Source organism: Enhydra lutris, unplaced genomic scaffold (genome assembly GCF_002288905.1).
Source record: "Enhydra lutris kenyoni isolate GAN:26980312 unplaced genomic scaffold, ASM228890v2 scaffoldscaffold13, whole genome shotgun sequence".
Lineage (NCBI taxonomy): Eukaryota > Metazoa > Chordata > Mammalia > Carnivora > Mustelidae > Enhydra > Enhydra lutris.
This window is the reverse complement of record NW_019154097.1, coordinates 34,113,298-34,138,297: the sequence shown is the minus strand read 5'-3', so window position 1 is coordinate 34,138,297 and position 25,000 is coordinate 34,113,298. Positions and strand designations below refer to the sequence as shown.

Here is a 25,000-nt window from a genome sequence, read left to right as displayed (position 1 = left end):
AGCCAAATGTTTCTTTTTTTTTTTTTTTTTAATAATTTGGAGATGCCTTTTAATCTGTTTTGTGTCCAGTAGTCACTCTACCTTTGCTAATCTCCAGGCCCAGCAAAATTGCACCTGCTGCCTCCTGATGGTCAGGAAACGCAGAGCAAGGAGTGCCCCTCGGTAGTTGAGATAACTGGCTGTTTCGTAACAGTAACTCTCAGGGCAGCTACTCCAGTTAGCTCTCCAGGTGCTTTGTAACCCCCGTGGGTAGGACTCAGAGTGCACGTGAGCCTCTGAACACACCTTCCACGGTGCGGGGGGTGGTGAGCGATGCAAGGGCCTCGTCCTGCCTCTGGCCTGGTGCAGAGAGGCTTTCTGGATCCTGCAGATGGTTTCCTAGAGCAACTTCCAGCCCCCGGTTATGCGTTCACCCACTCAAGAGTTTGCCTTCCTGCCTTTGAGAAATGACAGTCTTCACGTTTATTAGAGTTCCTTAAGATAAATAAATACATTACTTGTACGTTGCGGAAGTCACCGCTCTTCAGCTCCCCCCGTGAGTAAAACTTCCCATGTGAAATGTGGTGAACAAAAGGCTATGTGATTATTTTTGTCTTTTATTATCAGCATGTGTCACCAATTGTAAACTTATTTTAGCTTATAACCAGGCCGATGTGACCCACACAGAACTGTGAACAGAAACTCTCCTTTTCTATCTTTATTTTTTTTGCTCTGGCAACGTGGCAGCGAAAGGAAGGTTTTGGCAGGGGCCAGACCCTCTTGTGAACGTTTGCACAGATCCACTGCAAGTCATTTTCACAAGCGACAGGTGAATTTATGTGTTATGTTAATACGGTGCAACTGACCGAATTCCTCTTCTTCTGATGTGTTGTCTCTCTCTCTCTCTTTTTTTCCCCTGTTACCTCTTCAATTTTTACATGAAGCTTTCTCTCAAGCTGGTAAGCACAATTCTTCTATGCATGTCCCAAATCTAATCAGGTTTTTTGGGTGTATGTTTCCCTTGCGTATGCTTTCGTTGGTGTTTCTTCGTTAGACTTGTGCAATCCAAAGGTCCAAAATCCACTAGGGGCGATCTTAATCTTTTCAAGTTGCTAAGAAAATTAACGCTTAACTCATGATTTGGTTTCCTTTCTTACCGGGGCCTTAAGAGGATGGCAGATATTAATAAACTTTATTTAAATGTGATCAGAAATGTACATATTTGATATTGGGGAGTTTATTTATGGATCATTTGGAGTAAAAGTAAATTTAACAGCTAAAGATATTCTCCCTGGGAGCCACAGAAGCAGGTGAAAAACGCAGTGAGCCTGAAGGAGATGGGCAGGAATGGTGCCAGTCTCAAACTCAGGTCCAAGGCAGCCTGGGAGAATTGCAACCCATGGGATCTTTAAGTCGCTACATAAATATGTGGGTGCCTTATGCATAGCCGATTTAAGAAATCACAAGATGACTTTATGGACAGTGAAAAGAGCCTCCTAAGCCTTTCTAAAATAATTTACTTAGTGTTCTGTGTTGTTCCTACCTAATCGCATAGCCCTAGTAAACAGACTAATCATTAAATTTATTAAAAGAAACTTTTTAACTCTGTAACCCCTAACTATACTTCAGAAATCTGTAAGTTACATGGTATTCTAAACACCACAGCTGAAAATGCCTTAAAATTATGGACAATGATACACTGTAACAATTCACCCAGGAATAAGGTCAGCTACTTTATGCATTGCTGTTGATGATGCAGGATAAGAGTTTCTGGTGGTCCTTATCTACACATTTGTGTGTGTGTACATGGATACATATACATTTGGATTTCCAGAATTTTTTCAGCCTGACTCAGTATTTGGCAACTAACCCAACCCCAGAGAAAACGAGTATCTCATTAAATGGAACATTTCTTAGACTATGAAATAAAATCCCCAGACTAGTCCTTAATTAAGGTCTCTACGAGAAGGAAAACACCCTAAATGTTTCAATGAACTGAGTTGGGCAACAGCATGGATTTGGGAGGAACTGGGTCAATTAAGTAGGAGTCTCTCAGGTACTGGGGTTTCTTCCTTGCCCTGTCTGTATTTCTTCTTTTGCTGAGGCGCTGGAAGCAAAAGATAGCAGTATTAATAAAATTAGGCAGTCTTTCTGCCTGAGATAGAAATCATTTGACCAAGTTGGTATGGAACTGTTGCTTTATTCCATTACTTGGAAGCCAGTAAAGAAGGGAAGTGTTGCCCAAAGATGCCTGGAGCGGAAAAGGTGTGAACTCCAAAGAAGCCGCTTACGCTTCTTGTGCTTGTAGCCTGTGCTCCTGCGGGGAGAGGCTCAGAGCAAGCGTTTGATTCCAGAAGTGTGTAAAACAAGGTCCTCCCAGAGCCGCAGCAACTTAAAACATCCCTACACGCACTGACCCCGTCTTGCAAAACCAGTGCCACCCGTGGGGCCAGTCTGTTTCCAAACTGGACCACAACAAAGATTTCAGAAAGTCTACTCTGACTCAAAGCTGGAAATATAAATTCCCTCGTTGCAAAATGAATCCTGGGTCAGAGTATTGCTTAAAGTCATCCAAGTCTTAATGGCCTTTCAAGGTACTTCCAGACACCTAACACTCCTTCGGATCTAGAAGAAGCCGTGAGCTCAGCCTCCAAGGGCAACGCAAAGTTTGTCTGAGGCACAGTTCATGAGATTAGTTTCTAAATAACAATACAGAAACATAGAGTACCTATCGAAAGGGACCTAATTTGTTCCTTTATTTAGTTAGTTAGTTAGTTCTCGTAAGTAATTGAAGTTAAATTTTTTGCTGTGTAAGGAATCTGTTTATAAGTCACAAGTGTTTATACTGCAAACCTTACACCTGCTCACAGTCTACCCCTGAATCCCATACGCTGGCCATCCATCACGCAAGCTGATTCAAATATTTGTTAATTAAAATCCAATAAAAATGTAGAATTCAGTTCCACGGTTGCCCTGGCCATGTTTCAAAGGCTCAGTAGCCGTGTGTGGCCGCTGTATTCACGAGCGCAGAGATGAGAACTTTTCCATTCTTTGTAGGAAAAATTCTTTGGGACTCTTAGCCTGCAGTTTGGTTTAGTAACTATTAATGAATTAACATTGGCGCCATCCCTGCCTTTCCTGGCTTCCGAAGCAGCGTGCCTTTCGTTTTATGGCATTCCAGCCCCCAAAAAACAAAACGAAACAATCCCCTCAATTTTAGAAAACATGCTGATGTGATTTAAGTAACCTCGGCAGGAAGACAAGGTGTTGTGCTTTCGGGCTCGGTGCTCGAGCGGAGCTAAGTGAAAAGCACACGATTCGGGTTGCACGTGTTCCAACCCGAGAATCGCCCGGGGACGGAAACAAGCAGCCTGATTGATTTCTGTGCTGAAAGATGAGTTTGGGTCATTTTCGCTTTAGAGGCAACTGAACTTGCTTGGCTTGCCATGACGGACTAGCCACTTGTGTTCTGGTTTCACTCCTCTCTCTCTCTCTCTCTCTCTCTCCTTCTCTAACACACGCAGGCACGCGCACACACATGAGTCTAAGCATCAGCTGCAAGGTGTGTGCGTGGCCTTGCGGTAAGCGCGGTTGCATCGCACCTCCCGGCACAGCAGCCCTGGCGCTTGGTCCCAAGCAGCCAGGGAGCCGGGGTCACCAGCACCATGTCAGCTGCTTGGCCAATTCAGCTCGATTTTGGAATTACCTTCCCCGGGTCCTCTCCTTTCCACCCCCGCGCCCCAGCCAGCCTGTTTCATTGGCTCTAAAGTAAAATCTCTTTTTAAATTCCTTGGCTTATCCCTGGCGATTGAATCCATTTCTCTTTGTTTATGAAAATCACTTCATGGAATCAAAGGCACTTGATCCCCCAACAGCTTTAGCCGAAGCTCCTGACTCGTAAGCAACTGGAAGAGCCTGGAAGAGTCTGGAAGCTCGCTGTTGGGGTTTTCTACTGAGACCGTATGCACTGAGGAAAGATCCTAATTGTTTCTGAAAGGGGTTCCAGATATCAAAATAGGCTCCTTCTGCTGGATTGGAAACAGCTGGCATGGCTTTCGGATGCTGGGGAGTTGGTGTGGAGGTCCGGGGGCCCATTCTATGTGGATTTTCTGAGGTCACCCTACAGATGTCAGAAAGGAGTGACCTGACTTTTAGAGGCAGTGGAGGGGAGAGTGGAGGGGGTGGGGTGGGGGGGAGAGGGGGAGGATAGATGTTTTAATGGCCTTTTCCCCCACATTCTCTGAGGAACCAGACGTCCCATCTGTCACTTGGTGAGGATGGAAACTTTGGGCCTCAGCCTGTGTGGAGAAGTGGGAAGAAAGACCCAGAGTAGGGAGTAAAGCGGTGCGTTCAACACGAGACCGTTGTTGGGGGCACTTGTCCCTGTGTGGTGCGAAGGGAGCAGACACCTCAGACGTCCTTCACGCTCCAGATTTGCCGCCAACACTGACGGTCAAGGGAAGGATCTGCCTCAGAATGTGGTCTTCACCGAATCTTGCGGGGGCCGGAATTTCTTCTCCCCCTCCCCTTCTGCAGCCTTGCTCCTTGCCTTGGCCGAGGTGGTTTGGCGGGCAGACCTGGAGCCCGAGCCGGTGTGTGGGACTTCTCTGCAGTTTGCATGCATCGATCTTACATCTCAGCTGGGTGTCCTGGGAAAGAGCTTCCCTTTTGGTCATGAAAACACACGTGGACCTCGGCACCCCCGGTGTCTGGGGGCTGCATCGTGCAGACGTCGTGCGGTGTCTGTCCTCCGGGACGAGCGCGCGCTCATGCCTGTTTGTGTCCGCAGGGTGCCACGCCTGAGGATTTCAGCAACCTCCCGCCCGAGCAGAGAAGGAAGAAGCTGCAGCAGAAAGTCGATGAATTAAATAAAGAAATTCAGAAGGAGATGGATCAGAGGTAGAGTGGAGCGACGCGACTTATTACAAGATTCAGGTTTAGTGTGGACGATGGGAAATCCCAAATTAGCTTCAAGAAGAGTATTGATTTCAGCTGTGTGGGGTCTTGTTGTTGTTTGTTTTTTTTCATGGAGGGTCTACTGGATGGCTTCATTGCAGAGCGGGAGAATTCTTTTAACAAATAGGTTTTACTCTGAGTTTGGGGAACAAAATCCATTTGGTTATCTGTTTTTTTCTTCCTCTGTATTTCTATACTTCTTTTTTTTTTTTTAATTTTTATTTCTTTTTAAGTTTTAAATTTTATTTCCAGGACAGTTAACATCCAGTGCTCTGTTAGTTTCAGGTGGACGCTACGGTGACCCAGCATTTCTGTGCGTGACTCGGGGCTCATCGCGATAAGTGTCCCCTTCGTCCCATTCACCTGTTCTGCCCATCTCCCACCCTCTTTTCTTTTAATTATAAATATGTAAAAATGAGGAAGGGGAGCGTGGCGTGAGTCCCACCCCGCTCCCTTGCCCCACATTCTAGTTTTGGGTCTAAAATAACCTACCTTGTCTTCCTATTTGAGGATAAGTGACAGTCAGCCTTCCCAGAGGTTCTCACATCTCTGTACCTTGTTGTAGAGCGTACTGCTAGTGTATAGAAAACAAATCGCGTTATGTCTTATTACACACACCACCAGCCGCCAGGGGGGTGATGTTTTCCCACTCTTGAGAAGCTCCTATGTCCGGATCCCACAGCTGGGGTTCCCCGTTTTCTGAGCCGTTCTGTGAGTTTGATCCCAGGATGGTGTATAGGCGAAAAATAAGACGAAAAGAGTTGATAATCTCTTCATTTGTGCTTCCCTCCCCATATTTGTAGCCCGTAGGTCTTTGCTGTCACTTAGGGGCTACTTGCTAGTGATCCGGATGGAAAAATCACTTTATTTATTGTCTCTCGCCTTATAAATTCTCACTGAGTGAATAGGGGAATCATTCATCTATTTGAGATTTTCTAAAAGATAACTTGAGGTTTTTTGGCCTGTAAACAGGCCAAAGAGGGATTCTACATAAATTTCGTTGTGGCAAAGCTGGAGTTAAAATTTGGTCATGCGAAAAGCCAACAAACAAAATCGATTAGGCAGTAGTACAGTTTAGTATGAAAGTGGTAGTTTTATTTTATTTTTTTTTAAGATTTTATTTATTTATTTGACAGACAGAGATCACAAGGAGGCAGAGAGGCAGGCGGGGGGGCGGGGAAGCAGGCTCCCGGCTGAGCAGAGAGCCCGATGCGGGGCTCGATCCCAGGACCCTGAGATCATGACCGGAGCCAAAGGCAGAGGCTTAACCCACTGAGCCACCCAGGTGCCCCATGAAAGTGGTAGTTTTAGTACAAAAAAATAGTTGGTTACTGCTGATAGAACAACTTCTGAAAAGTGGGTGGTTTTATGTATTTGTTTATTTTATTTATATTTTTAATGTTTTTTAGACAGAGTAAGAGAGATCACGGGGTAGAGGGTCGGGGGCATGGAGGGGCAGAGGAAGAGAGAGAATCTCAAGCAGACTCCCCACCAGCTCAGAGCCCTGATGTGGCTCCCACGACCCTGAGATCCTGGCCTGAGCTGAAATCAAGTGGGACGCTCAACCGACTGAGCCCCCCCAGCGCCCCAGATGGGTGGTTTTATGGACACTGTTACTGTGCATAACAAATAACAACACAGATAATTAACTTTGTTCTGTGTTAGAAACACACCTCATGAAAGTGTTCTTTATCCTTTTTATTACATGCGGAACCAAATATAAAAAGGGTCCTGCATGTATCAACCCGTTACACCTCGGCCTATGGAATAACTGAGCAGTTATATTCCGTACAGGAGTGAGAAGTTCTGATTCAGGTATTTGAAACGACATTGTAGAAGGTCATGGACACTGTTGTCCAAGAATTAGGTAGAAAACTTTCTCTGCCACTTGGGTTGTGGCCGTAGAAGCTGGTTAACCTTTTAATGCTCACAGCGACCCTGCTGATAAGAAGGCCAGTGCCATTTAACAGTTTACTAGATGACTATTTATTGAGCATTTACTGTGTGCAAGGAAATATCCTAGACCCTGGAAATAAAACGGTGAACAAAACACTTGAAAACCTCTGCTCTCATGCAACTTACGTCTTGTCCAAGAGGAACAAGGCAGGACTCATCAAAGCACAAAGCGTGAGGGTAGATTTAAAATACCCTGGGGTTCAGGGGCACCCGACTGATTCAGAGGAGTGTGCGACTCTTGATCTCGGGGTCGTGGGTTCGAGCCCCACGTGGGCTGTAGAGATTACTTAAATAAATAAAATTAAAAAAAAAATTTTTTTAATACCCTGGGTTCAAACCTGGTTCCACCTATTTCTTTTTCTTTTCTTTCTTTTTTTTTTTTAAGATTTTATTTATTTATTTGACAGACAGAGATCACAAGTAGGCAGGGTGGGGTGGGAAACAGTCTCCCTGATGAGCAGAGAGCCCAATGCAGGACTCGATCCCAGGACCCTGAGATCATGACCTGAGCCTAAGACAGAGGCTCAACCCACTGAGCCACCCGGGCGCCCCTGGACAAGCTTCTTAACCTCTTCTTGATCTTAACCTCTTAACCTTACCTCTGTTTCCTCATCTTGAAAAGGAAGTTAATGGAATTGAATGTGTCGGTGTATGGGAGGTCCTTGGACCAGTGCCTGGCACATAGAATCTGTAAAATAAAATGAGTATGTTCAATGTCAACAGACTACATGTTCCGATTAGATTTTCAGACTAGACAAAACTACAACAACACCAAATCCACAGCCTATAAAAGGCACAGCTAACTCATAAGGTATTAAAAAAAAAAAAAAACCAACATCTAGGTATAGAAAGGTTGAAAATAAGAGAATGGAAAAAGATACTGGTTGGCCAGTGCCAGCCAGAAGATGACTGACCTTCAGGCCAAAAAAAAACCCCCTCAAACTATTCAGCTCAGGAAGGTCAACTTCATAACATTACATGTTTCAAGGAACAGACAGCTCAGTTTAAAGCTGTAGAACTGTCAATCTTAAAACATAGAAAAGGTTATACTGTTAACCCTTTGACATGAGTATGTACAAGAAATACAAACACATCATTGTTGAAAGAGATTTTTAATGCAGTTCTCTGAGTGACAGGTAGAACAGATTAACAGATTCAGGATAGAATTTTTTTTTTTAATTTAAATTTTTTTATTAACATATAATGTATTATTTGCCCTAGGGGTACGGGTCTGTGAATCGCCAGGTTTACACACTTCACAGCACCCACCATAGCACATACCCTCCCCAATGTCCATAACCCAACCACCCTCTCCATACCCACCCTGGCAACCCTCAGTTTGTTTTGTGAGAGTAAGTCTCTTATGGTTTGTCTCCCTCCCGATCCCATCTTGTTTCATTTTTTCCTTCCCTACCCCCAAACCTCACATGTTGCCTCTCCAATTCATCATATCAGAGAGATCATATGATAATTTTCTTTCTCTGATTGACTTATTTCACTCAGCATAATACCCTCTAGTTTCATCCACGTCGTTACAAATGGCAAGATGCATTTCTCTTGATGGCTGCATAGTATTCCATTGTATATATAGACCACATCTTCTTTATCCATTCATCTGTTGGTGGACATCTAGGTTCTTTCCATAGTTTGGCTATTGTGGACATTGCTGCCGTGAACATTCGGGTGCATGTGCCCCCTCGAATCACTACATTTGTATCTTTGGGGTAAATACCCAGTAGTGCGATTGCTGGGTTGTAAGGTAGCTCTATTTTCAACTTTTTTGAGGAACCTCCATGCTGTTTTCCAGAGTGGCTGCACCAGTTTGCATTCCCACCACCAATGAGAAGGGTTCCCCTTTCTCCTTATCCTCACCAACATCTGTCGTTTTTAGGACAGAATACTTAAATAATATAATTGACAGAATTGACCTCAGACATGTCTATCCAATAATTTAATGGTGCACATTCTTTTCAAGCACACATAGAACATTTCCAACAACCTGAGCATATCCTGTTTTCACAAAACAGATCTCAACAAAATCCAAGGCCAGACACCATTCAAGGTGTGTTCTCCAAAGCCTGCAGTAAAGTTGGGTACCAATAACAAACATTTAGAAATTAAGAAATGTAGCTCTAGATAACTCAGAGACTAAAGAAGAAATCAAGAGACACATTGGAAACACAGACCTGTACCCCTGAAACAAATAATACATTATATGTTAAAAAAAAAAAGAAAGAAAGAAAGAAAAAGAAATACACTGAAAGCACACACACAAAAAAAGTCATTGGAAGATATCGGAGCAGAGCTGAACCTGAACCCACATTCCACACATCACTGGGCTGTCACTGAGGCAACATTCACAAAGGGAACTTTATAGCTTTCCATATGTATCAAAAACAAAAAACACTAAACATCAGTGAGCTGAGTGTCTGTCACAAGAAGTTAGAAAAAGCACAGCAGATTGAACCCAAGAAAACAGAAGCAAGAAAAGAGGGTAAATTAATGACACAGAAAAACATACGCACTCAACAAAAAGGATCAGCAAATCCAAAAGTTGGTTCCTTGAAAAGACGAATAAAGTTATACATCTGGGGAGACCTATGAGGAGAGACAGGAGTTGGAGAATCACAGAGGTAATGAATCTTGACAAGTCTTTGGAAAAGTTTTGCCGAGAGATGGGGCAGTAGCTGGAGGTGTAGCCATAAGGTCAAGAAAGGAATTTGGTGGGGCGCCTGGGTGGCTCAGTGGGTTAAAGCCTCTGCCTTTGGCTCAGGTCATGATCCCAGGGTCCTGGGATCGAGCCCCACATCGGGCTCTCTGCTCAGCGGGGAGCCTGCTTCCTGGTCTCTCTCTGCCTGCCTCTCTGCCTACTTGTGATCTCTGTCAAATAAATAAATAAAAATTTTAAAAAGAAAGAAAGAAAGGAATTTGGTAAAGGCGGACATTACAGTTTGTTTGTTGTAAGAGCATTTATTCATCTCAGATACTTACTCAGCATCTGCTGTGTGCCACATAGTGTCCCGCCCCTGGGGAGATACCAAGTTAACAAAAGAGCTTGAGCCCATAGAGCTTCCTTCCAGAGCTTCCACTGAAGTAGGAAGAGACGGAGGATGAACAGTAATAAGCATAATAACAAACGTATGGAGTTGGAGAGAGACTCACGGGGTGGGAAAGAAGGAAGGGGAGCAAAGTCAGGGGCCAGGGAGTTCAGGGGGAGGGAGGGCTGCAGGGGAGATGTGGCCTCAGGGGAAGCGGATGGTGGGTACCCACAAAGGAGCAGTGGGCTGGGCGGGCTCAGATGCAAGGGGGCGGGCCCAGGCCGGATGGGGACTTTGGGAAATTCTCCTCCTATTATTTCTATAGTTTCAGTTAAACTATTTCCCATAACTCTAACTGGGTTTGCTTCATTGGTCCTATGTTGTATAACAGGTCAAGGCTGCCTTTTACTGAAGCTCATTAAAGTTGGCCCCTTACCACCTGCAGAGTCATTTGCTCTAAACTTTGAACATCTCCGAACCCTACGGAACCCTACGGAAAGTCCCTCAGTCCCTCGGAGCCAGAATTCAAAATTAATAGAGCCCTTTGGTCCCAGAGATAGCCCCAGGCATGGCTGCCACACTCCTGGAGGGATTATCTGCTCAGGCCGCTGCGGGCGGCTGCCCTCCCGGCTTCAGGAAGGGCGTGGGGCCTGGCATTGGGTCGCCTTGAGGCTCGGTTGCCCACCTGTCATGGACACCAACTGGGTTCGGTTTCTTAATAGTTAAAAGAGTGTGTCATAAAATTTCCAAAGCTGTTAACTGTGCTCCTCCACGAGGGGAACACATGGGAGCCCGTGGGACCCAGAGTGCCAGCTGGAGTTCTGTTTTCATCGTAGGGGGCGAAGGGAGGGACGTGACTGATTTGTTTCTCAATCTCGGAGGGCCATGGGAGGTACCAGATACCATTCAGAAAAGGCAACCGAAATTTTAATACCCGTCTCTGGATTATACAGACCTCGGGAGCAGAATTCTTACGGAGTTTTAGGATGAAAGCAGCTCCCAATACTCCCCTCCAGCCCGCGCTGTGATGCCATCATCCCATGTGCCGGTCCGTGCGGCGTGTGGGGCGGTAGGAGAAGACACTTGACGGATGACATTGACCTTTACTGTGTCCTGCTCCCTCTTTCTTTCCAGAGATGCCATCACAAAAATGAAAGATGTTTACCTAAAGAATCCTCAGATGGGAGACCCAGCCAGTTTGGATCATAAATTAACCGAAGTGAGCCAAAATATAGAAAAACTGCGACTAGAAGCCCAGAAATTTGAGGTATGAAGACGCTGCGCGTGAAAAGCCCTGTTGGAAGAAAAAGAAACCGAGGAAAGGCTGGGGGTCGTGCTGGGTTCATGCCGTAGCACACCAGAGATTCGTGCAAGACGTGTGGCTGGAGGGTGTTGGGAGGGGGGAGGTTGGCGAGTCATGATAAAAGGAAAAGTGGTCACACCCCTGGCTGTTCTGCCCCGTGGCATGCCTTCGGCCCAGGACTCCCCTAAATCCAGCACTGATCAATGTATTTGTACACCTTGTCCTTTGTGCTTGGCTTGGTCGGTCCTGTTCCAGCCCCTGCTGATGAAGGGGACAGTTGTGCGTGGGCTGTTGTGAATCCAGAAGTTAAAAAAATCAAGTCAGATACATTACGGTTCTTACAAAGGACCCATTATCAAAAGGTTATAGAGGTGACAACCACTGAGAGACACCAATTAGAAATGAGTAGGAAAGATAAATACTATAGTTTTTAAGGAGGGAGAGAGAGCACTCAAGAGCTATGGGCAGAAGGCTGCTTTTACCCACAAATTTTGAGGCTACAGAACATGGAAAAATGTAGCAGTGACTGATCGTGCCAGTCGGAATCGGTAACTTCTAGCAACGAAGGGTCAGATAACAGCTTTTTAAGACTCTTTCCAGACTCCGCCAATCAGTTAGAGGGTTTAGAACCTCGAAATGTTCTTTCCTGGTCATTTTTTTCCTCTGGCCTTTTCGACACTATTTTAAATGTTGCCCAAGATAAGTTTATTTTTTATCTTAATTTGATTTCCTGGAAACGCATTTCTTTACCCTTAAAAAGAGTGACTCACTCCTCAAAACAAAAGGTGCACGTAGCTTTCACACGGAGTCTCTGCTCCTGTGGGACAGGAGCCCCTTCTCCAGCGGGAGCTCACGGTCACAGAATTTTGGAGCCAGAAGGAACCAGAAGCGACTTAACCTGATTGATCTCACACAGCTGTTTTCAAAAGCCCAAGAGTAGCGGGGCACCTGCGTGGCTCAGTCGTTAAGCTCCCCCTTGATCTCAGCTCAGGTCTTGATCTCACGGTTGGAGATTCAGGCTCTGCACTGAGCTGCACGCTGGGCATGGAGCCTACTTAAAAAAAAAAAAAAAAGCCCAAGATTGTAACACAGTCCAGCGCTCTTTCTGCCACATTGTGACAGTGGCCTAAGCCCACTTGCTTCTACTTCTCCAGCGTGAGACGGGCTGGGAGCCGTGGTGTGTGGGTACTTGGTACAGCTGCATGCAGAGACACAGGAGACCCCCCCCCAAGCGTGTGGCCCTTCTTGAATCTCAGCCTCAGGGACCATGGAGCCCCCCTGAATCCGGGGCCTTCAAGACTCCCGGGCCGGGCCCTCAGCTGCGCTGTCTCTGGTGGCTTTTGCTTGCAGGCCTGGCTGGCAGAGGTGGAGGGTAGGCTGCCGGCACGCAGCGAGCAGGCCCGCCGGCAGAGTGGAATGTTCGACGCCCAGAACCCGGCCACGGTCAACAGCTGCGCCCAGGACCGCGAGAGGTACAGTATCTGTGCCGCGCCTGCCGTCCGGCGGGGGCAGCTTTGCTTTGTGTCCGTGTTGCAGTTCTGGAGTCTAGAAACGAGCGGAGGCACTTGCTCTGTATACCAAGGAGCCCGAGATGCCTGACCTGCCCTTTCCCCACGGCGTGGGTCCCTCGGGCCGCGTGGGGCGGCGATGGAGCACGCAGGGTGACCCGAGGTGGCCTTGGTGGCAGCGGTCGGGGGGCAGGGGGCGAGCGCTTCTCTGGGCAGTCGCTATAGTTGCTGCGTGGTTTCCTCTCTTGAGCAGCCCGGATGGCAGTTACACGGAGGAGCAGAGTCAGGAGGGTGAGGGGAAGGTGCTGGCCACGGACTTCGACGACGAGTTTGACGAGGAGGAGCCCCTGCCCGCCATCGGGACCTGCAAAGCCCTCTACACGTTCGAAGGTGACCTGTGTCCGCCCGGTTCCCCGCTTGTGCACGCTGTCCCGTCTGCTATGACTGGACCTTCTTCCGAAGCCTTCCAGATCTTTCTCACTCGTTTTACCCTGTGTTCCGCTCACCGTCATCATCATTATTTGGTTCAAGGTTGCATGTTTTGCCCGTTATTCTGCCCAATGGAACAGCGTTCATGCAGCTTACTTGCAGCAGATAATGTGGAATACTGATGATTTTTTTAAAAAAGATTTTATTTATTTGACAGAGAGAGAGAGATCACAAGTAGGCAGACAGACAGAAAGAGGGGGGCAGGAAGCAGGCTATCCGCTGAGCCCGATGCAGGGCTCGATCCCAGGACCCTGAGACCATGACCCGAGCTGAAGGCAGAGGCTTAACCCACTGAGCCACCCAGGCAGCCCATGATGATTTTATCCATTCATCCAGGAGATCCTGTCTTGGAAAGCCCCCAGAGGGACGGGGTACGGGATGGGCTGGTGTGGCGTCTGCCCCTGGGGAACGAGGACACACACACATTTGGGGGAGGTCCGCTGGTGGCATGTACCAGAGGTGGGGTACGGAGTGCTGGGCGCTCATGGGACAGGGCACTCACTTCCTTCAGAGAATTTAATTCAGGGAACTCTCCAGGCCTCTGTGCATCGGAGGGAAGAAGGTGAGGGAAGCGTGGGCTCGTGGGGCTGGAGCTTAGACATCTGAGGTGGGAATGATAGAATCTGAGACTAGGGGGTAAGAGAGTCGTCTGGATTTTATCTGGCAGCAGTTGAGCTGTTGAAGACGTTTGAGCGGGGCGTTGGCACCGTTCGAGCTGCGCCTTCGGATATGTCTTGTCACGTGTGGGGGACCAGTGGGAGAACAGGGATGAAGGGTTTGAAAGATTAGCCTGGAGTTGCCAGAATGATGTCCGTGGAGAAAGATGCGAAGGAGGCCGTGGGAGAAGCAGGCTGAGCTCAGGTAGGTTTGGGAAGCTCTGGGACAGAGGGATCTTCCAGATCTTCTCACGACAGACCACCTGTGTGGTGGGACGAGAAAGCTCCAGGTTCACGGTTGCCATCTTAATCTCATTCCCACGCCTCGGCCCCACCCCGACGGCACCCCTGTAAGCAGCTCCCTGGCCAGTCTGCGCTTGAGAACGCTGTGTGAGCAGTGGGCGCTGTTCTGGGGCAGTAACGTCAGCAAGTGGTCTTGGGGACCCCAGTTAACGAGTGGGGACAGTGTCTGAAAGGGTGTCATTAAAGCCATAAGCGCACGCTCCCCACAAGAGACGAGCAGACCAAAGATGTCCCCTGGGGGAGCACCTGGCTTCCTGGGAGAGAGAGGGGGCTCCCTGGAGGACTGGAGAAGCATTGTTGGGGGGGGTGGGTCTGGAAACTTCTGCGTGGGATGAGCCCTTGCAGGGTCCATGCGTCTGTCCCTCCCTCACTGCCCCTCTTCCCTTGCTAGGCTCCCCGTTCGCGCTCCGCCTGGCTTCGGCGAGAAGCCTGACCCCTTCTGATGTTGCTTCTCCAGGTCAGAATGAAGGGACCATCTCCGTAGTTGAAGGAGAAACGCTGTACGTGATCGAGGAAGACAAAGGCGACGGGTGGACCCGCATTCGGAGAAACGAAGACGAAGAGGGTTATGTCCCCACTTCGTACGTCGAAGTCTATTTGGACAAAAATGCCAAAGGTGCTAAGACTTATATTTAATACAACTTAAAAAAAAAAAAATTGGAGTTGTCTGTCCCCACAACTATGACTGTTCCGGGCGGTTCTTCCAAAGCCGGAGGACCCCGGAGTGCGTGCTGTCCCGTGGCCACGTGGTGGGCTGGTGGGCGCTCGACACCCGGATTTCCTTGGCCGGTTTTGACTATAAAACGTTTCACTTGCTCATGGAATAGGACCAGGAAAGCTGCCAACTGCCAATTTACAATTTTGTCATTTGAGCTCAGATAAACAGTTCTTCCTCTGGCAGTATCTGTAGGTATCAAAAAAAAAAAAGTTGCCTTCTAGCTTCTAATTGCTATTTCTGAATTTTAAAAGTTCACACACATCAGCAGGGTGGGCAAGACTTCCGTTCTGTTTCTCTCTCGCAACTGCCGTGAACGCAACCCCCTTAGGATGTTACGTTTTGAAACTTCGTAACTTGAACCGCGCTCGTTCGTTTGATCTTACAATCATTTGCTTTGGAGGAAGTCATCAATAAAACCTCCCCCTCCTCGAGGAAAGAATAAGACGAGTCCTATATTGGTACTAAATGTGTGTATTTTTCCTTCAACGTGTTGAAGACCATTGGTAGATCGTCGTGTTTTCCTCTCCCGTCTGCATGATCCCAGAGAACCAGCCGAAAACTGGAAAAGCTTGGTCCACGGTTAGCCAGTAGACTTTTACACGAGGCCCTGAGCTCCCCGCTGCCCTTGACAGAGACGATCAGATGCCCTAGTGCTGTTTCCGTAACTGACCGAAAACCCAGCGAGCTTCTGCTGGAGCTTTTGTGGCCAGAGGAGCGGCCTTCAGCTCCCAGGTGCCCAGGTGAGGCTGTAAGGGGCAGCAGCTGCTTCTACACACAGAACCCCCCCGAAGCTCATTGCGTCCGCACTCGTGTTTTGGCTCGGTTGGTTGGTTTTTTTGATCCTTGGCATCTTTAAGACCCAAAATATGGATTTACTGAAAAATCATTTTAGAATTGCTAGCTCGTTTTATTTTACATAATGAACCATAACCAGACTAAAGTATTTCACCGTCTTGAAAGGGATCTGGGTCGCGTGGGGATTTGCGTTTTTTAAATCGGCAGCGTAGGCGGTGAAATGGATCACAGGCGTGCCCCGCCCCAGCTGTGCGCCCCTTTCGAGAATCTACCCTGCGGTCCCAGAGAACCAGCTATGAAGGGCTCACGGCCGAGGGGTCAGGTTCTGATTTTCTTTTTATTTGGCTTTGAGAATTACTTATTCATGTCCTTCCTACTTTTAAATAGGAAATTAGCTCCTTGCTTTTACACCGTGAGCTCCTTTTATAAGCGCAAATCGATTTAAAGTTGATTCTACCAAAAAAAAAAAAAAAAGCTGATTTAATAAAAACAACAGCAGGGGGCCCCACTGTTACAGGTTCTTGTGGATTCTCTCAGAAAGTTCTCATTTCCCCAGGACCACCAGAATGGAACTTCATGAACGTTAATAACAGCCTGATTTTTAATACACGGTCTGTTGTTAAATAATGATTGGTTGCCAGGAAGTTGCAAAGACCGTACAGAGCCGTCCCGTGTACCCTTGAGCAGGTGTGTCCCCCCCGCCCCAAGTGGTGGCTTCGGATGGAATTGTGATACAAATGCCCAAAGCAGGAAACGGACATTGGTCAGCCCGCTTTTCAAAAATATCATTTTGTGATTCTGGTTTCTCGTGCCTTGTTCCGCCTTTGCTGACATAATATCGATAAAGCCATTCACCCTGGACCCCAGACCTCTCAGGAAAATCGTTTCTGTTCCCCTTTGTGAATATTCCCCACAAGTAACTCTGCTGACCCTGAGGCCGCGGGGTTCCTCCTCTTCACGGGCTGGGGGAGGTGACAGAGCTGGGCATGGACCCAGGCGAACAGGGGACCTCAGCTATTAGAACCAGAGCTTTCTGTCTAATGATGGGACCCATTGCCAGCCTGTGAACTGCTACAGGAAGTGACCCAAACACTGACAAAGTCTTAAAATGGCCAAGAGTACGAGAGCCTTTGGAAGCCTCCCTTGGAAAGTATGGCATTCCATGACGTTGTTGTGGGTTTATTTATTTAGGTGGTTTTTTTTTCTTAACAGTTGTGCAAATTTGATTCAGAAAACGGCTCAGTTGGTTTGTGGGGGTGGGGGTGGGGGCGCGTGTTGATTTTGGGCGCATAATTGAATGCTTGTGATGTTAAGTTGTGTGCCCCAGGCCCTTAGCACAGGCAGCTGCGGACGAGGGATGGAACAGTGCCTCGGTGCCAGCCAGCCAACACACCAAGTATTAGGAGAAGTCCTGAAACCACTCCCAAAGAATCAGAGTTCCCATTTCTGCCCAGAATAGACTTTGGTATTTTTCAACCCCCTCCCACCACCCCTGGTTATCTGCTAAAATGAAAGAAGCCAAGTCTCAGCTTGTGGGTAAAGTTTTCTCCTTTTATTTTAGAGACGCATTTCGAGGTTCCTCGTGTATGCATAGAAGCCTGTCTTCCCCACGGGTTTCTAAACTTGCGGGCAGCCCCAAGAACACTGCCTCCCGCCAACCCCTCCCAGGCCGAGGGGCTGCTGCTTCCTCATGCCCAGAACTCAAAGCAGCGGTTTTTGCGCCGTGCACTCGTGTGTGTGTGTGTGTGTGTGAGTGTGTGTGTGTGTGGTCTACAATGTGACTATTTAATAATTGCCAAAATATTTAGACTAGAGGAACGTCCAGTGGTCAGTTGGATCTCTTCTTTCATGGTTCAGTTTGGTTTTTTAAATTGCTTTCTGTTAAGTATGTCCGAAATCCCCCCGCCCGCCCGCCCCCCATATATTTGTATATACTGCCGTTTAAAAACTAAAAGGATGACTTGAATTCCTTGTTTTAACGTTTGACTCTCTTGTCTGTTTGTTTTATTGGTGATTCTGCTGCCTAATGACCGTTTTTGTTTTGTAACCGCTGGGGAGGCCGGAAGGACTAGGTCCCCCGCTGGCTGCTCAGCCTTGACTTTATTGTAGACACTTGTGTTCTGAGTAAGTTTTGCTCCAACACGGCCAAAATGATTGTCTCTCTCTCTTCTCACCCTGAAAGAAACGAATCTGTCTGGCTCCTCCTGGTTGTACCCTCGTATCTGCCTCTCTAATAAACGTATTTTTCTCAGTGTTGTGTATTTTAAATGATTTTTCACCTTTTCCGAGAAAATGATTCTGTGTAATCCGGGCATTTAACTCTGTTGTCTTCAGTCATGGGGACCTTTTCCGGCCAAATGCTTTTTTAAAATTCTGCCCCTCCCCCACCCTTTTAAATGACACCTGCTCTGTCTCTCGCCCTGTGCGCACCTGAGGGCTTTCCGAGTCTCTGTCGCCTTCCTCTCCTCCCCACTCCGGATGAAGAACTTTCACTGTTGATTGCTGAGTAACAGGTTTTTCCTTTTCACCAAGATTTTACTGGGTTTTTTGGGGGGTTTTTTTTTGGTTTTTTTTTTTTGGTTTTTTGGGTTTTTTTGGTAAAGCGCCGACAGTGTCGGTCAGGGGAGAGAGTCAGGCCTTGAAATTCCTTGCATCCGCCTGGAAAGCGGGTTGCATTTCTTTCTTCCGAAACTCAGCGGACCCAGAAAGAGGGGTCGGGGGTGGATGGGCGCGGGTCTGCCGCGTGGGCCTCTCTTCCCCCTGAAGGGAAGGCTGGCCCCTGAGGCGACCAGAGACCGTGAAAGTTCCTTATCTCCGACGTGCCCCATGGTAACACTCCACGCTCTAGAGCTGTCCCCCTCCCGGGCGGTGCAGACCAGATGCCCGCCCCGAGCCGCCGGCCTCCCTCTAAACACTCTTTCTCTTTCTGTCTTTTTGTGTTGTAGATCCCTAGAGGCGGTTGCAGGAGCCAGAGCCTCGGTGAGCCTTCCCCGGAGAAACCCTTCGGTCTGCTTGTCTCCACAGGCCTGGGCGCCCGCGCGTGTAGACGGCTCCTGGGCTGGGCCGGCCCGCGGTCCCCTCTGTCGTCACGGCCTGAAGCCACATCCTCTCCCCACCTGCCACGCGGCTGCTTTGCCTTTTCCTTTCTATACTCCCGACAGCATGCTTCTCGTGGCTCGTCTCCCCCCATGGCCCCATCTGGCCACCTCTCCGGGGGCAGGTCTGTCCCTGTCCCCATCCCCATCCCCCTCCACCCGACATGGGGCCACAGAAGGCAGCTAGACACGTGTTCCCTCCTTCCCGGGCCCCTGCCTTGGCCCTCAGTCTACCTGGCGCATCCTGGCCCGTCCATGGTTCACACTGTGCCTTTCGTGAAAACTTCACCACCGGTCTCCCCCCTCCCCCGGGGAGACTAACAGAATCTGGACAAGGAGGGTCAGGCGTGCGCCGGGCAGACTGAGCGCCCGAATGTCACGGGTGGGGTCCCGGGTCCCGAGTCCCTTCGGTGGTCCTTTTCTGGCTAGGGGTCCTCGCCTCATACTAACCATCAGCTCTTGCAACATTTCCTGGCCTGAGAGTGTCCGTGGGGAACACGCAGGTGCTCACACGCAGGCACACAGCCCCCTCTGTGGTGTGCACGCTTACACACACACACACACACACACGTTTTGATTTGGGGCCTGTGCTCCGTGGCCTGGAAAGGTCCACACTGGAAGTCAAATTCCATCTCTTGAGGGCCACACGCAGAGGCTTGTGTCCACCTGCCATGGAGTGAGGGAAGGTCCCAGCCCACCGTCTCCCCGCCATTGCCCTGGGAGCGGGGGCCGCCGGGCGAGGCACACGGCGGAGCCAGAGGCTCACCTGGGCGCTAGCTCGTTGCAAAGTGAGAATTCCCGAGATTCCCATCGTAGGATTCTAGCACTTTCCGCACCAAAGACCCCGTGCTGCTGGCGGTCCTTCAGGTGACCCTGCGGCTTCTCCATGTTCTCACGTGCTCCGCGGGCCACGGAGACTGGATTGAGCTGGCTTTTTGAGCGAAGTCCCTTCCTCTTATGGATCCTTGAGGAAAACGTGAGACCACGTAGCCCGTGGCCAGGCGTGCCGGAGCTTCCCGTCTCTGGTGCCGACACGGTCGGTCAGACGGCACTGGCTGCGAGTTTCTGTGAATGAGAACCATCCGAAGCCCAAGAAGGAAATCGGGCCTCTGTCTTGTCTCGTGTGGCTGTTGGTACCCGGGTGGTCGCCTCGAACATCCTTAATTCTCCTCGACATTTATGAATCTAAGACAAGGATGTCTTACGGGAGCCGAAGGGACAGGGACAGAAAGGACTGGTGCTAAGGGATGGGCCTGTGTTCAGCGGCCACAAAAGGGTTCCTCTCAGCAAACCAGGGTTGACCACGACTGCACACCTGCTTCCGAGAGCAGCTCGGTGACGAGAAGCCTCCAGCAGGCAGATGTCTGGGGTAAGGAGGTGACGAGGAGGTGGCTCCGGGTTTAAAGGCGAGCGAGCGAGCTTGAGCGCGCTCCCCTCTTCTGTCTTTCTGTCTGCGTCTCTGTCTCTCGCCCTGAAGGGGGTAAACCCTTCAGCGGAAGACCAGCCGCCCACCTGCCCAAGCGGCTCGGGGCTGCTGTGTCGGCAGCGCGCCTCCCCTCCCCACGGCGGCTGCCCACCTCCCCTGCAGCGAGGTCTAGCGCCTCGTGAGAGGGCTGCTCGGCAGACGCCCGTGTCCCTGCAAACCTGCAGGTGTGTGGTTAGGACCGGCCGGCCCAGCGGCTCCACGGAGGGCTTCTCCGCCAGCCGGGGTGGTGGGCAGGGAGTGGGTATCTCCGCGAACTCCCGGATCTCCCCAGGCCAAGTGGACCGCTCTCCACTCCGCAAGGATGCTAAATGGTTTTTTAAATCGATTTTCAGGCCTCGGGAATGCATGTGCATTGCATCGTTCATACTCTGGGGTCAGGATAGATTAATTTCTCGCAACATAGGGAAAATGGTATAAGCTACAGTGATTTTGTTCTTTTAGTGTCTGCTAAGCCCAGTATAGACTATGCTCGTATCTTGTAACCCCTGCGCCTTTTTGTTTTGGTTTGTTTTTCCTTCTGTACCGCCTGCGTCCAACAAGGAACGGGTCATAGGTGCTTCTCCGTGTTAGCCTTGGTGTTCTTCCGGCAGGTCCGTGTGGCCGTGTGGGAAGGGGGGGCCCTGCAAACCCGAGCTCGTTCAAGGAGATGAGTTGTTAGAGGGTAGTTGAGGTGTCTTCTCTGCTCTGGGGATCCTCCTGGGAAATTCGTCTAGAGGACTATGGACCAGTTCCCGTAGAGTAGGGGAGCTTCGCCATCTGCTTCTCGGGGGGATCCCCCTGCCTCCCCCCTTGGCCTGTCACTTCTCCCCAGTGCTAGAACAGTGTTATTGTAAGAATGACTGAGTTTTAAGACACCTGCCCTGAACGTGACCTAAAAACATGAAAGGGAGGAACTTGTCATTCACCCTGTTTTTCCTTTGCAAGATAAAAAGGCATGGAAAGCGGTCATGGGATTTTCCTTTGGGTCTTTCGCGCGCTCCCCTCGGAAGCTTCCAGGCTGTGAGGCTCAGGCCGGATAAGCTGTAGCTTATCTCGAGGGTGGTAGCCCAGGGCCCCCGCTTAGGCGTTCTGGTGACATTTGTAATTACAGGAGAGAGTTCGCTGAACGTGGAAAAGGGACATGGATGCTGAGTATTTTTCCAGAAATCTTAGTTTCATACTTCCTCATGCCTCTGCCTCCCTGCGCGTGTGCCGTCAAAACACTTCTTTAAAAGAGCGATCCAAAATTCTATTTTAACCTGATGTTGAGCACCTTTAAACGTTTTGGTTTATTTGTGTGTGTGGCACTAATTCTAAACTTTGGAGGCATTTCAGTGTTGTAACGGCCCCCTGCCATTGTGAAGGTTCTGGAGTTGCCCGTTTGTCTCTGGAGATGGAATTAAACCAAATAAAGTGCTTCCATTGGAAGGCTTATATTGACCTTGTAACTATATGTTAATCTTCTAAACGTTAAATAAAAGTATAACCTCTGTTATGTTGTCACGGGACTGTTTCTGGCACGAAGAGGGGACCCCGGGCCTGGAAGCAGGCAGGGCCCCGGGGCTGGGCCCGTGTGCCCCTCACTGATTGACCGTGTGAACCCGCGACGAGTCCTGTAGCCATCCACTCCGGCCGGGCTTGCGACCTCCCAGTTGTACCCACCGCCCCGCCTGCTGGAGGACAAGCTGCCTGGGACCCTGTGCTGTGGGATTCTGGTCGGTTCCGTACAGGGATTGGGGCGGGGCTCCTTAGGAGCAGCAAATGTGTTTTCCGTGCACCTTCGGCGGGCGGCTCCTCTAGGTCTTCCGGGCCCCCATTGTGGGGGGGCGGGGGAGCCAGGACCACCGGGCACGTTTGCATTCTGTGGGCAGTCCGCTGTGGCCAGTGCTGGAGCCCACACCGGAGCGGGGAGGACAGCCAGCCCTGCCCCTTGCGGATGTGCGCAGCGGGAGGCCCGGATTCCGGCGGCGCGGAGAATCGCACCCCAGGCTTTGCGGGGAAGGTACAGTGATTTGTGCCCACACCTCTTTAGGTCCTAAAGCCCCTCAGAGCCGTTTTAGAACAGTCGGGAAGATGTGAGGCCGCTGCAGAGGTGCCAAAAGGCGGGAGGCCACCAAGAGGCGGGGCTTCACCTTGGCCCCAGCCTCCCCCCAGAAATGGATGTGGGCGGCCTTCAAAAAAGCAGGGGCTCCTGACTGCGAAGGCAGCAGCGCTGCAGGGGCCTGGCCGGCTCCGCAGCCCGCCCGGGGGCAGGGCCAGGCCTCCCGGGCCTCCCCTGGCCTCCTGGAGCCCTCCACACCCAGGCCGAGCCACGCGGCCGCACAGGCGGTGGCAACCCCTAGCGGGAGAGGGGCCAGCACGCGAGGGGAAGGACGCCCCAGGGCAGGACCCGGTGTCCCGAAACACAAGGTGTGCGTGGGGTGTGTTCAGGGGCCCCTCTTTTAGTTAAAGGAGAAGAGATCTCTGGAGTTGCCGGCCCCGCAGGACAGCCCGGACATCCAACTCTGAATCTGCAGCCAAAGTGAGGCGCTGGGGGCCTGCGGGAGGGGGCGCTGGGAGGGAGGGGTTGGCCGGCCAGCCTAGCCCAGTGGGGCTAACGTCCCCGTGTCCTGGGCGGTGAGGAACCCCCGTCCCTGGCTGGAGGAGGCCTCCTCTTCCCTCCCTGGCCTCTGCTGTGCTGTTCTGAGAAGGCGAGGCAGTAAGCCTGTGGCCAGCACCTTCTCGGACCCGGGATTGAAGTGCAAACCCGGCACTCAGCAGCCACTTTGTGAACACCAGGAGCTGCTTCCCGGAGGTGCCTCCGTGAGGCCCCGCTTTAAACACTACCTGTCCAGATGGTGCATGAGGGACCCGTACTGAAATGACCTCCCGTCCGCTGGGGGCATTGCTGGGCCCCACAAGGTGGAGCAAAATCTGAGAAAGGCCCCAGCGTGCCCTTGTCCTCAGAGCTAAGGGACCAAAAGCTGTGAGAGGAAAAGTGGGGATCTCCTCATTTGTAGCTGCTGGGCCCCAGGAGGAGACGGGGGTCGGCAGGTGGGAAGGATCCCAGGCAGCATTCTGCCCCTCGGCGTGCCCATCCTCCCACCGCACCAGGCCGAGCCCTGTCCCCACTCCCGGCTCCCCAGACCCCACCTGGGCCAGGCCGCTCGCTAGTCTCAGATCCAAGGACGGGCTGGAGACGGCGTCCTAACGCGTCCCTGGGCCAGCTCTCCAGAACAGTGTCCTACACCGTGGGCTGCCCTCTTCACAGCCCCCGAGGGCGTTAATCTCTTCCACACCGGCTCCGCTGCAGAGAAAAGAGCCAGAGGGAGGTGTGATTCCAAAACCCCACTCGCTTCCCCCAAGGCTCTGGGGGCTCCAAGCGAGGCGGTGTCAGACTGGCAGGATCATTTGTGTTTTGCACTGAATTCCGGCGAGAACAAAGGTAGGAAGCCAGACTCCGGGGAGGGGGGGGAGGGCTGCACCTTGCAAATGCATTTTCTGATGCAGGTTTGTGAGCAGGTTTGTGAGCAGAAGCGTGTGCCCAGGCAGCAGCTGGGAGCGTGTGGGCGCCCCCGCCTGTGGGGGAGGCAGACTCTGGCTCCTCTGAACGGGGCTGCTGGAGTGAGACCCGGCCCGATCGGGGGTGGGGGACGCCTGCGGAGGGAAGACGGGAGGTGGCCTCCCCCACTGCCCACTGCTTCGCGGCCCCACTCAGGCTGAGAAGTGAACACCCACAGTCTCCTGTTTTGTCTGCCGATTCCGGCCTCTGGAGCCTCTTAAAGCCTGATGTGTCAAGGGAAAATAGGAAGGAAAGACTTTGAGGCCAACTGGACCTCCCTCTTTCTCCCCAACCTTCCTGCAGTACAAGAAGCCCGTGTCTCCAAACCTCCAATATCAGCCAATGCCCCGGACGGAACTACTTCTTTCTCATCTTCCACGGAAGACAAGAAAGGCCAATCACAAAATCCGTACCACGGAATTCCGTGTGTGCGACGTCCCAGTGTGAGCAAAGCTGCGCGGCAGATGCGGGAAAGCTAGAAAGAAAAGCGAGGGATGAAGGACAGGCCGGAGCTACTTCTGGGGCGGGGCGAGGCGGCCGCTGTGCTCGGGAGGGAGCCACAGGGGTTCACGGGGCCCTGGGATGGTCACAGCGGGGGGAACCGTTCCTGAAGCGGAGCACCGTCAGCTCACGCTCGCGTCTGATGGGATTTCACAAGCATGTTTCAAATAACACACAAAAACCTCGCACTCATCTCTCCCCACCAAACCCCAAGGAGTGTAAACAAAAACCAACCAAAACCACAGGGAAAATAAAACGCCGGGAGCTCCCCAGGTAGGACCTCAGCAACCACGATGCTGGGATTCAAGGAGCCAATGTCCGCTGTCCGCCAGCCGTGGAGCCCTTGCCCGGCCCGGGGAGGGTGACCCCAGCCCAGAGGGGTTATCCCGAGTGGCCAAGGCACGGCGCCAGTACGGGACCAGCCCATGGGATGTGCTGGCCTTACCCCCCCCACCCCCACGGCTGGCCCCACTTCTCTGGGCCAGGGCTGGTTCCAGGAAAAGGCGGCACACGTGCGTTCGCGGCCTCTCTTCCTTGTCGGCTCCCGCGGCCTCCAGAGGCTGGCTGGTTTCCGAGCCCCGCCAAGCCCTCTCCGGTGTGCGGTGGTGCGGGCCGCTCATCTCCCCACCCCGCCCCACCCCCAGCGCAGGCCCCCCACTGACAGTGACCTGCCGCGGGTACAGACGACAGCCAGGGC

The 25,000-nt window shown here is 51.0% G+C and overlaps 1 protein-coding gene across 3 annotated transcripts in view; it reads left to right on the top strand.

Moving 5' to 3' along the window:
* The window catches only part of LOC111145720 (formin binding protein 1), a 145,328-nt gene extending 123,575 nt beyond the window's left edge, over window positions 1-21,753 (top strand). Inside the window, exons 11-17 of one of the 3 annotated variants that reach the window (XM_022500871.1) lie at window positions 924-938; window positions 4,769-4,878; window positions 11,064-11,196; window positions 12,583-12,704; window positions 12,994-13,130; window positions 14,646-14,804; window positions 18,647-21,753. In XM_022500871.1, coding sequence (XP_022356579.1) covers window positions 924-938; window positions 4,769-4,878; window positions 11,064-11,196; window positions 12,583-12,704; window positions 12,994-13,130; window positions 14,646-14,804; window positions 18,647-18,654 — 684 coding nt within the window. In that variant the 3' untranslated portion in view covers window positions 18,655-21,753. Of the gene's footprint in view, window positions 1-923; window positions 939-4,768; window positions 4,879-11,063; window positions 11,197-12,582; window positions 12,705-12,990; window positions 13,131-14,645; window positions 17,955-18,646 lie in introns of those variants that run through there. The other 2 variants (XM_022500874.1, XM_022500872.1) reach the window with 2 other exon arrangements.
* Window positions 21,754-25,000: the final 3,247 nt, after the last annotated feature.